General features: G+C 36.7%; 1 protein-coding gene across 3 annotated transcripts; it reads right to left on the reverse strand.

Annotated features, from left to right (window-relative positions):
* Positions 1-591: 591 nt before the first annotated feature.
* On the reverse strand, positions 592-11,929 carry RGS21 (regulator of G protein signaling 21). Of its 3 annotated transcripts, none has more exons than XM_030033264.2 (6): positions 11,293-11,929; positions 8,440-8,633; positions 7,246-7,320; positions 3,764-3,825; positions 2,336-2,502; positions 592-1,363 (listed from the first exon to the last, which is right to left on the reverse strand). In XM_030033264.2, exons 3-6 carry the CDS (start codon positions 7,254-7,256, stop codon positions 1,160-1,162), a joined length of 444 nt encoding a protein of 147 aa, XP_029889124.1. In that variant the 5' UTR covers positions 7,257-7,320; positions 8,440-8,633; positions 11,293-11,929; the 3' UTR covers positions 592-1,159. The 3 variants fall into 3 exon arrangements, with proteins under 3 accessions (XP_029889124.1, XP_040983838.1, XP_040983839.1); XM_041127904.1 differs by having other exon boundaries at positions 3,764-3,840; XM_041127905.1 differs by lacking the exon at positions 7,246-7,320 and having other exon boundaries at positions 3,764-3,840.
* Between the last annotated feature and the right edge of the window lie 377 nt (positions 11,930-12,306).

The following is a 12,306-nucleotide window of genomic DNA, read 5'->3' on the forward strand; positions in this document are numbered from 1 at the left end:
TCAAAAGGATCAAATTCATATGAAAATGAAAGATTTTTCTTTTCTTAGAAAAATCTTATTGTTGTCTCTTGTATTTAGAATTATTTTCCATAGTGAAGATTCTTCCTGCCCCACATGGTTTAAAATATTTTTTTTTCAATATTATGCCACAGCTCCGTCCTTCACCTAAATATATGCAATCAACCCTCTAACAGTAATGAACGAGATCAGTGTGTGTATTTGGAGACACCTGAAGATTGCACTAGAATCCTATCTCATCTTGCTTGTTTGAAAAATAACACCATGACTAAATGCTGATTTACATGCTTACTTGCCTAAAACCGTTTCTCTGATGCCTACTGTTCTGCGTATCTGTATTTCATTGAAAAATGGTCATAATTATTGACATTACTACTTCATGAGTGCATGGGGACAGTATCACTGATACATTTGGAAAAGCAAAGAAAATGAATTATTTATTGAAAATGTACAGGGAATATTTCCTCAGTTTTTCCAAAATGCCTACACAATTAATAAATGAGACTTTTCAACAAAAATTTAAATGAAATAAACACAAAGAAAAATTGAATAGACTCATCATGAAGACAGCTGTATTATGAAATATTTATTTGCTCTGAATGCCAGGAACATTTGTTATAAAGCAGGTGCCTATTTATTAAATATTATCATAGTGTGTTATCTACCATATTTCTACTTCTTCTGTTTTGAATTGGTATAAAACATGTTTAAAAGAGGATTTAAAATTTTTTTACAAGTTATAAATAAGATGATGAATGAATGAGTAACTGTATTCAAGTCCCCTGAAAGGAATTTATTTTTGAGGCCGTACTTCTAAAGAAAAATCAACGGCAAACCTGAAAACCAAAACATTCTGCTTAAAAATGTGAAAACACTGTGACAAATAAAGCAAGCATTGGAAAAATTATCAATGGCAAACATCTTTACTGAAAAGGTAGCTCAAATGTCTTGGCATATTCCATCCTGTTTCTTGAATATTTCTCTGCTGCTATTAGAAAGTATCGTGTGCATACTGTACTTAAAAACAAGCTGGCAAAGGCAATTCTTAGATCTGGTTTGTACAATCACTTTAATAAAATATTATCTGTACTGAGTTGCAATGGGAGACATTTACAAATTCATAATCCCTCAGGTATTTTCTTCACAAAAATGGGAGCCATCTCTTCTGATTTCCATGCTGTTGCTTCTTTACTAGTTCCTTGTACATTTCTGACCTTAGAAACCTGGGAAAAGAGTCCTTTGCCATGAGACTATAGATTGACCTCTGAGCATCGTCAAAGCAGCTGAGGGTGGGCTCGGAGATATTCTGAGAGATGTGGGTTTTGGTATGGAAGTCAATATTAATCTGTAGGAAGAAAGGAGACATAAAACCAACGTCAGTTTGATCGGAAAGCTGAGGTCTGTTCGTGTACAGGCCACAGTTTGCGTTTGAATTTCCTCCCAAATACCCTGGCTGATGCAAATAAGCAGAAGGTCATCCCTTCATTTTCTAACATACTGAATTCTTAATTTTATTTGGCTTTTAAAAAGATGGCATCACTGAAAAAAAGAAGGGAAAAACTTGCTTCTGATTATCGCATCTTTTTGCCAAACTAAATCCTATGAAGTACCAATCACCAAAGAGTAAATCTCTTCATTAGAGATGAAGGTACTTAGCATCATTTTAGGTTTCGGCCCTGTATATTTTGTAAGGATTTTTTGTTTTTATTAATAATGAAATGGATTTCAATCGTATGTAAGACATGGGGACATTCAGAGCACACTCACTATCAAACACAAAAACATCAGTGTAAAAGTTTTTTAGGGAGTAGAATGTGAACAATAATTAATTAGCAATTTGTTCCTTCACAGTAAGCATTTTTTAAATAATGATAAAATTTAAGGCTGTGATGGAAATTTTTGCAAGTTTGCATTTTGATTTTCATCATGTCAAAAATACCTGTACAAAAGAACAAACAGTCATTGACATTTGAATATACTGGTACCTAAAATATGGAGGAAATGGTGGTTATTGCATTATAAAAATGGTTAGAGAAAACCAGTGATATTTAACATAAATTTCCTTAAATCTTAAAGTAGAAATTTCAGAAGGTGAGATAAACCTGTGTGAAAAATGTATTTAAAGTATAAAGCATAAGAGGTCTTTGTTTGGTTCATGGAGTTCCACACACTGTTTTCTACCTGCTAAATAATTGACATGAAAATGGAAGTACGGCCATGTTGAATTGTATTTTCTGTCATTCCTGGAAGTTTGGATCTGAACTTTCCGCTTGATTCCCATCCTCAGTACCCAAAGTACACGCAAAAAACTATTTACCTCCTTTGGAGCATCGGCTTCTATAAAGTCAGAATAAATCTTTTGGGCTTTTGAGGTGATCTTAGTGGAGGATTTGGTTTTCTTGAAATCCTCGCACGCCAGCCAGAACTCCACATTCTCCTCACTGAACTCTGACTTCAAAAATGTCCTAAAAGCTGCCAAACCATCTGCGGAAAAATGCATAAGATGATGGGCAGAGGAAAACTAATGCCGTTTATATGTATGTATATACACACGTGTGTGTGCATGTGTGTATGTATAGATATATATGTGGTATATATAGTGTAACTTATGTGTCTGATATTGTTTTGCCTGTCAGCCAGCCGTTAGTCTTAAGAGGCTGTTGTGGGAGAAGTAAATATGAGATGAAACTATAGCAATGATAAGGTGACTAAGAGAATTCTTTCAGAGAGTTACTAACTGAGGTACGTTCCCAATTCCTGCCTGCTGTGGTTTGGTCTCTCTAGCACTGATACGCTAGTCAAAAGTGGATCCCGGAGATTTTGGTCTTCAAGAGGATTTGTTGTGACTAGGAAATTAGGGATTTGAGGCTGACCCCTGGTCTAACAAGCAAGTAGGAAATTAAGTCATATTGTGGTAGTGTGCTCCACTCAGAGCTGAGGTTAGCCTGCCTAAATAGCGCTTCCATCTCCTTTCAATTAATGATTAAGACTTGGATGAAGAGATGGGCTCTTCATTACTTCTTTGTTCGGCATTTTTTTTCACTTTTAAGAGAAAAAAATGAAACAAAGGTTTGTTTGGAAGAAATTGGTTTAAAATTAATCCAAATCACAACCTCTTAGAAAAGAAAGGTGGCAGCACCCAAACTTAGTTGTGTTAGTCAAGTTAATACTATTCAGAAACCGTGTGAAGGCACCCCAGGGTCCAGGCCACAATGTTAGTGCAGGAAAATGGGGCAGGAGCAAGGGAATTTTGTAAGTTACATGTGGTTTGGGGTTTCAGGTCAGTCAGAATGGGATCTCTTGGAGAAGTGACTTCGGATGTATTAGAAATAATCATTTTTTGTTTGACTGAAAGTCAATGCACAACATGGATATTTCTTTGTAACAGGAATACCTAAGAAAAGGTTTGTGCGTTATTTATTTTTAAAAATAGGAAAAACAGAACCGTCACACGGAGAGTTTTAACAACCGTTATCTTCATAAAACAAACCTCTTGCAGAGCACTTCTGCCTTCTTAAGCATTGGCCAGAAGGTATCTTGTGTTTGCAGCTTGGAGAAACATGCCCCCTCTGCCTTTCAGCCCAGCAGCTCACATGCCTCCAGCAGTAGCGCTGGTGTGGAGAACACCACTTAAAGCACGTGGAGAGTTGAACTGGAGAGCAGCGTGAAAACCTGACAAGCAACGTTTGTGCACTGGGTTGACAGGCATTTTAAAAAAAAATTTTTTTTTTCACTTACTTCTTACCTTTATTAGCTAGTAGTGTATCCACAGACTCAGACCAGGCCATTGTTTCCCCAGCGTCTGACCTGTGGAAACAACATCTATCCTTGAAAATAGCATTGTGATCTTTTGTGTGTGCAGTCTGTGGTAGCTAGTCTGTTATTTGGCTATCTCCTTGAGGGAGCAGGGTGAGTAATTCATGTTACTCTATGCACTGAATAACATAAAGTCAACAAAAAGTGTGACACTTTTTTTTAGTGTAGGGAACAATATAGACTCATAAAGTACGGTGTTATTTGACATTGGCAACTTGATTATCCATCCAGGTGATAGTAGTAATGCTTGGAATTGGTTGAACTATAGTAAAAGTATAGGAGGGCTATTAACGTTCTAGAGTGCGTACTGAATTTCTTCTTGAGTTCAAATGGATTAACCATTAATTTATAGGACACTTTTTGCTTGGAATGAGTAGAATTATCTAAAACATTCTCATGGTAACAGTGGTAGGATAAATGGGCATTATTTCAGTTTCTCAGTTGAGTAAATTCACAGGTTTGTCTCTTCCTTTGTAACTTGCTGTAGGCCTCTCTTAGAAATGAGACACGGAACTAAATGGACCCTTGTTCTTACAAAGCCTGGGTGCTCTGAAGTTGTTCAAGCTGGTTCAGAAGCAAGGCTCAGCGTGCAGGCTAACGAGGACAGCCGCGTGATCTGACAGGCAAAAGGATGTCAGATAAGGGAACTGCATGCTAAGTGTGTGGAATGTTTTTTTTCCTGTAACTTGGGAAGGATGGTCACATTCAATTTAGTCCAGGAGTACATAGATAAAATAAACCTGTCTTTTATTCCTGCAAAATCATGTTTTGATTAAAATCGCCATTGTATGAGTTTTAATTTAAACATCTAGCAGAGAAAAAGAAACTCCTTTACCAGCATTATTGTTATTGCTTGCATTTTTTGTCACAAAACCTTGGAAGAATATGATTTCTTGAAAATGAAACATTTTGTGGAAACGTCAGACACACATGTGGAGATGTCAGCATGTGCCTGCCTGCTTTCCTGCATGCCAGTTTTTCTATTAGATTTTGTCAGTTTTTTGGTGGTCGGTTAATTTGCAGCCTCAGGCATCCCCAGATGAACGTTAGTCTCATATCTCGTTCAGCGATAAGCAGGAATAAATCTGTTTGGCCATCTAGCTTGTATTTTGTTTTAGAACAAGGAGCATACTTCTTCAATAAATCTCGGTTCAGTGGTTTGTAACTGAAATTTTTTCAAAATAGGGTTTTTTTTAAGGAAAATTTTGGAAAAAAAAAATTATATCTTACAAATGTCCTCAGCCAAAATTTTTGAGCTAGAAATTTCAACTGTTAATCGGTTCTTCTTGTAACCTCTAAAGACAGGCAGTAAAAGATGAAGAATTTCATTGAGCTGATACTCTATTATCTACCCAGAACAGACTCAGTAGAAGGTTTTATCCAACTTTTTTTAAATTTTAGTAAAATTAATGCATATTAATTTTTTTAAAAAAGAAACATAAAAGTTTAAAGGGAATGAAGAATGTTTTACTAGCATTTTGCACTTGTGAAAGATCTTGACATAAACCAAATAGTTCAAAGTGCAAGGCCAGAGCAGAGTAATTGATTCCCCCCACCCCCATTTTGGATACGGATTTTTTTATAAGGAGACAAGGAGACAGGACAACTCTAGAATACTTGCAAGAATATCCGGAGAGGTGGGTAATAATTAAATAGATCAGTATCTCATGTTGCTTTTGTTGAAACTGTTACATTTTATACAAATAATAGAGATGTATTAACCACACAAAAAGAGAAGAAACCAACTTTCTAATTCTCTGGTTATGTATCTTGTATAGGTTACAGTAGGCAGGAGGATTTGAAACTGAATTTACATTCTACGTGAATATAGTAGTCGTTTGACATCTTGGCAGCTCTGGAATGATTTGTGTGCATCTTCTCTCTCATTTGGTGGTAAGAAAGGGGAAATTGGAAAACTTGGAAACATTTTGTTATGTTTCAGTGTAAAATCAAAACAAATTCCAAAACTTTTGATGGAAACAGAAATCTTATTTTCTGACTAGACCCTGTTTCCATTCAAAAAACCTTACAGATTAATTGTCATGGAGGTTAGTCATTCTGTACTGAAAGGTTTTTTTCATTTGGTTTTTCTGGTTTCAGACATGCAAACTCATGGGATGTAGAGCAGGTCATCCTTGGCTCAGCAAAGCATCACAAGCCACAGACACTGTCCACAATACTGAGGGGTGGGAAATGTGGGTGAGTGGAAAACGGTGGGAAAAACTCTGCTAAAACACAGCACCTGCCTGTACATGCTGTGCTGCTCTTTCCTCTGGGCTAGCATTATAAGAGCACGTATTCTCAAGGCTGACAAGATGCCCATCCATCAGGAGAGCATTTTAAAGTAACCTTTGAAGTGAAGTTCACTACGCTTTTGTCTGTCTGACCAACTGGTATCTGAAATCACCTATGGAAAGACCTTTATGCTGACTATTGACTTTCTGCTACTGTATATACTAACGTAAAAAATAGGTGTTTTAGGAGCTAAAAGGCTCTGGAGTCTGATAAATGCACCCAACTCTTTGTTCTGGATAAAATATTACAGGTTTTCTTAATTTAAAAAAAAACACCCACCCTAGAATTCTGTAAAAAATGTTTGATATTCATAAGGGGACAAAACCCTGCTCTGAAGTATACAGGTTACTTTGAGAGCTGTAGTCCACAGCCACTTCTCAGCATCACCAGTAACGGTATTTTCTAATTGTAAATTTATAAAGAGATTATATGATAGTGTCACCCTATTATGTAGCTGTAGTTATAATTATTACAATAGATTGTGGCACTGACACCTTTAACAAGCAAGCCTTCTTTACAGCTGTCGGTTTACTTACATCCAGACTGCACAAAATTATATTTAAACAAAAATAATAGCATTATGCATATTTATATGTATGTTTGCACACATACATGAGGGAAATTGGAGTGCAAATATAGTCAGCCCGTACTGAAAACACAAATGAAAACTAAACATAGCATTATGTAGTACTGTGAGACATCATGTGCTGATGGAATTAATCAGCAGAGAATTTGTTTTAGTAACTGTAACAAACTTTTATCAAATATGTAACAATTTTTCAGGTTGTTCAGTAAATATTTACTAGCTTTCTTGTCAAACAAAAAAGCAAAATGAAAGACCAGGATAAAACAGACAGCATGAACATAATTCTGCTTCTCTTCCTTATGTGTAATAATATTTGTTTCAATATTTACTTATCACTCTGAGAATTATCTCACTGACCTCATGGGATTTAGCTGAGTGGGAATGGCAAGCAGAACTGGCAACAAGGAATCAAAATAATCATATACATTTTAAAGGGAGAAGGAAAATAAAAGCTGTTCAGATTATTCAAAAGTTGATCATCCCATCCCATAAATCTGCTATGATTAAAATAGCCATAAACAACAACTCACTTCACTGGCATTTTTTGTTCCACTGTCTGACTGTCACAGGTAGGGCAGAATTTCTTTTTCTGACTGATCTTCAAGCTGAAGGTAATGTGACAGCAGGAACAATACAATTAGCATGTGAATAATCAAACAGTACAATGCAAATTGACAAACTGTTTTTAACACTTCCTCTAAAATTATTTCTTTCAGAAACATGGCTTATTTTTTAACAGTGGCTGTTCTAGCTTAATCTACCAAAAGTAATTTTAATTAAAAACAATTTATATGCAATTATCTCTCAAGACATATTTATGTTCTGAACAACACCTTAACAGAGAAATCATGTTGTGATTTTTCTCATTGACCACTTGGCTTACTGACGGTGGAAAAGAAAAAAGGAAAATGGGTTCACTGCACGTAACTAGAAATTTCTTCACTATAATTCTGTACTCTCATATCTGTAAAGCTTACCCATCACTTTATGTGTCTTAAAGGTCAAGGCCCCCTGAGCCATTGTCCCTTTTGTTTATACATACAAGGCTTATCACAATGGGACCAAAGAGTGTTGGGATGGCCATCATTTGCACATTGATGCTGTTACGAATAATGGGATCACACAGTATTTGATACTTTAAATGCAGTGATTTTTTTTCTGCTCTTACTGATATTTCATTCTATGTGCCATCTTCTAGCAGCATCACTCATCCCCCAAAACATTTTCATATAATTTTGTCTTTTGCTCTTGATAATTATTCTTTCCTCCCCAGCTCTTTTCTTTCTCTGTCCGTTCCTTGCTGTCCCTCGCTCTCCTGAACAAGCAGGCTTACTGACTGGCTTCTTGCCTTCCTCCAAATCTTGTCCTGCTGCCTAATCCTTTGCTCACCCTACCCAGCTTCCTGCTTCTCAATGTCTCCACTTGATATAAACAAACTTCCAGTCGTCCAGGAACTGGAATACAGCTGTCCCAACCTGCAGAATAAGGGATTTTTGTCTTCTCAGTTAAAATATTTTACACCAAGTAGAGCAGCCTCAAGAGTTTAGGTCCCACTTGATTTTCCTGTATGGTATAGTCACATACAAAGCTGCCTTCTGCCTGACTGAGGACACAGTCTTTCTTATTGTAGCTATTTCTGTCTTCTAAGGTAAGAAAGAAAAACCCAAGCACTGCATGCCACATTTTGACCTTAGCAATGTTAAGGGGTTATTCCTTATCCTCACCTTTTGTGGATCTGTAAAAGAAGTTTCAGGCCAAACTATTTGATGAACTTCACATGGGACAGAAGTAGTGAATCCGGTCAACAGTGCTCCAGAAAGTTGAAAGCAGATGGGAACAGATACAGAAAGGTGGGTTACTTGGATGATCGGGAGAATTGAACTGTCTTGCAGGAGAAGAATAAAAGACTTCAGTTTGTCTGTAAAATGAAAGCAAAGAGGAGCTGTGATTGCTCTCTGTGAATATGGAGGGGTAATCCAGAGAGAAAAAAGGAATTATTTTAGCTCAATAATCATATTGGCAAAAGAAAAAATGTGTATAAACAGCCAGTGAATAAATTTAGGCAGGAAATCAGAAGGCGGCTTCAGAAAAAGTGTTGTTTTTAACAGCCTCACAGTGGAATTTTTCTCCTCTCTACTCTGTACTTCAAAGATAGAACTTCATATATTTATGAAAGAGATTATTTTAAACTGTTGCCTTTGGTAATAGGAAACTAGAAATGATGATCCAAGATGCCCCTTTCAGTCTTATATAATACTAAAAAAGATTCCTGGCAGCAAAATACAAATCCTTTCTACAATTTCTTACCTTTACATCCACTTGCTTCTGAAAGTTCTAACAGAAGGAGAGCAATATGAATTATCATCCTGATACTCTGCAGCGCTGCTTATTTTCCTTAATCAGTAATTTTCACTTTTCTCCACAGAGTATGTACTGTGGACTGTGACACTGTGCCAGACAGGACCAAAAGCCTTCCACGCATTGTGCTGGTAAGACTAATTCACCATCTTACAGGTGGAGAGAAAACCTTCAGCACCCGCATTTACAGTAAATCCTTTGTGACTGATTTGGTCCCAGGTTTTAGCTTTGGTAAAAGAGGATAAACATAATACAAAATCCAAACAGTATTTATTTGTAGAGTTTCTGGCCTGGCAGACTATAAATAGCTACAACTTGAATTTTCTAACAGTGAGATTGTCTCTTTGTCAATTATTGTTGAAATAGTACTTTTTTTTTTTTCTAATGTTATGTTTTGTGATTGCTGGGCTACCTTTCTCATGTAGCAAACAGGAGGTTCTTCTGCAAATATGTACAGGCATCTACATGCATTACTATGTCTTGTTATTTTCAGGACGGGACTTTGCTTTTAAGTGCCCTAGGGTCTGACTGAAAAGTAGCCAAGACTTAGGAGCAGTTCAAAATAGGTGTTGAATTTTCAGCCAAGTAACAAAATTCTAGATGAAGGCCTGATGCAAGTTTCCTCCAGATTCCTTGGTGTAATGCCAGTAAAGTCAGTGCGGTTATGAGGACAGAGATGACACCAAATTAAGCAACACATCATTCTTGGATGACTCCATTCATTTCTCGATGTTTGCCCTGTGTCTAATCCCAACGATTATACTATTCACCCACCTTAGAACTGTGATTATAAATTGACTTCTTTTACATTTTTTAAGAGGTAATACCATTCTTGTTATATAATAGTCCCATTAACTCCTGTGAGACTATTTATGAGAGAGAGGGTGCCTATTTTTTTTATAATCACCTGATGATACACTTTTTAAAAAAAAACAAAGCTCCAAACAGCATAACAGATGCATTTTTAAAAATTTCTATCTAATTGCCTGATGTCTGAATGATACAGACATGACCATCTCCTGAAGATTTTCAGTGCTGATATTTTAAAGTCAGTCTTAGCAGCCACAGAAGGATGCTAAACACCACGAGTATTCTGACTAGCACAGAGAATAACTAGATGGATGCATTCCGATTGCTCTTGCATTTTATGGGGTACTGATCACAATTCACAAAAACATGAAGCTATGAGGGATTTTCACCATTGTGTAACATGCTGTTCAGTGACTGCTTAGTCTATGTAAGCTGATTGTATTTCAGGTACACAGCAGGTAATAGGGTTGTTATTATTATTATTATTAACCTAGTACAAATATCACAAGTACACTAACCAAGGTTAGGCACAATCACCTCTTCCCATAAAAAGTAGCTGGTAGTATTGTCATATACTTCCTCTGTTTGGAACTTAATAATTTCTGGAAAGAAACTCTAATATTTTACTGAAATTTCATAAGGAGAAGAAATTATCTTAGTATTAAAACAAATGCATCAGCTGCTTGTGCAAATGTGTTAGCTATTCATCATAAACAGTATCAAGCAAACAAAAAGAAATATGAATGTGTACTAGAGACAGGCTGGAAATTGCACATAGAATTATTTCTAAACTTTTTGGAAGCCTGGATCCAGCCGACACTGCTGATGTTTGCAGCTTCAGTTCGCTAATAACCTGGACTGGGCTTGCAGAGTAGCTCAGGCTCTTATCTGCTCAGCTAATTTCAGTGTATTTTAAAAACTTGATCTGTGAGGCCTCTGGCTTAACATTTCTGTAATTCTGAGAACGGTGCTATGGATTTTTGTTTTTAGTTCCCTGCCTTTGACAGGCCATAGGAGAGCTAGAACTGTAGGAAAGGGAATGTGGATCTATTGATTGAATGTTTGCTCTCCTCCTTTGCCAATATTACTTGCTAAGGACTACTGATTTATTAAATATTTAAATCCCCTGAAATTCTAGACTTACTGGTTGACTTTTTACTGACACTCATCTTTTATTCTTCACCTATCTTTAGGTATTAGTTTCACTGAGTTATCTTCCTTTATGAAAAGCTATTGGCTCTTTAGGGGAATAAGGCATGTCATTTTTTGTTCCTCTGACCCACATCTGAGCTAGATACTAATCTCAGCAGACAGTATTAAACAGCTCTTCATGTTCAAACTATTGGTGTATTAACCTAAGAAATCACTTTCATTTATTTATGTTCCTTAAAGGGCTGCCTTGTACTCACCTGAGTGCAATGTGAGAAAAGGTTATGCTCTCCAATAGCTGTTTTGGTGTGCTGGTGTTTCCCCTGGATCAGGGTCAATATGTTATTGCCCTTCAGCACTTGGCCCCTGTTAAATCCATTCCATACCCAGGTTTGCTTGGATAGTGTTGTCTTGCACAGTGTAACGTCAGCAGAAAAAAAAGTTAATGTTCTGCTGGTCCATGCAATTCAAGCAAATAGAGACTTGACTGCATTTCTTATGTTGGGAGAAGCCAAGATGATCTGAGCACTGCTGGCATCCTAGTAACATGGAAACGCCTGTCATATGGGATGCAAATACATTTTAATCACAGCACTATGTAAATGCCTACCTTCCAATAGCACTGCACAGCATGGTCAACTCACAAAATTTTTTTTTTCCATATGAATAATTCCATGTGTCTTCAGTATGCCACAGAGTTGTTTTGCATAAGAAAATGAGCTGTTATTTTCCACCCAAGCAAAGTATGCCCGTCAGGTAAAATGTTTTGATTTTTAAAACAATCTGTCAAAATGTTTTACAGCATTCTGGGCTCCTCATGTACAGGATTTCCAAGCACTACACAAACACAAACCTACATTAGAAGAGAACTGGAATCAATTCTCAAGATAATGTGCAACCTTGAAGATTCTCATTTTGTACTAATTAGCAGATTATTTGGCACAGCTCATGTCCTGGATGAATACGCTGTTATTTACATGGCATCAGACTTCACAAAACTACCTAAAAGCAGCCTACATAGCACAAGCATACAGGATCATATTATGACCTTGTGCTTGGAGACAGGTATAAATTGCACCAATGCGAGAAAATATGAAAGGTAGGCATTATGCCTCAGAAAGCTCTTGAACCATAGTTCTCCGTAGCAGTTGTCTCTTGAGGAGTGCCTCGTAGGTGGTCTGTCCCAAGCCAAGATGTGCTAGGAATGAAGAAAGGGAAAACCAATATACTGATGTTCTTTGTTACCTCTTTTTGTAAATGACTGCTAGACTCTG

Source organism: Aquila chrysaetos, chromosome 12 (assembly GCF_900496995.4).
Source record: "Aquila chrysaetos chrysaetos chromosome 12, bAquChr1.4, whole genome shotgun sequence".
NCBI lineage: Eukaryota > Metazoa > Chordata > Aves > Accipitriformes > Accipitridae > Aquila > Aquila chrysaetos.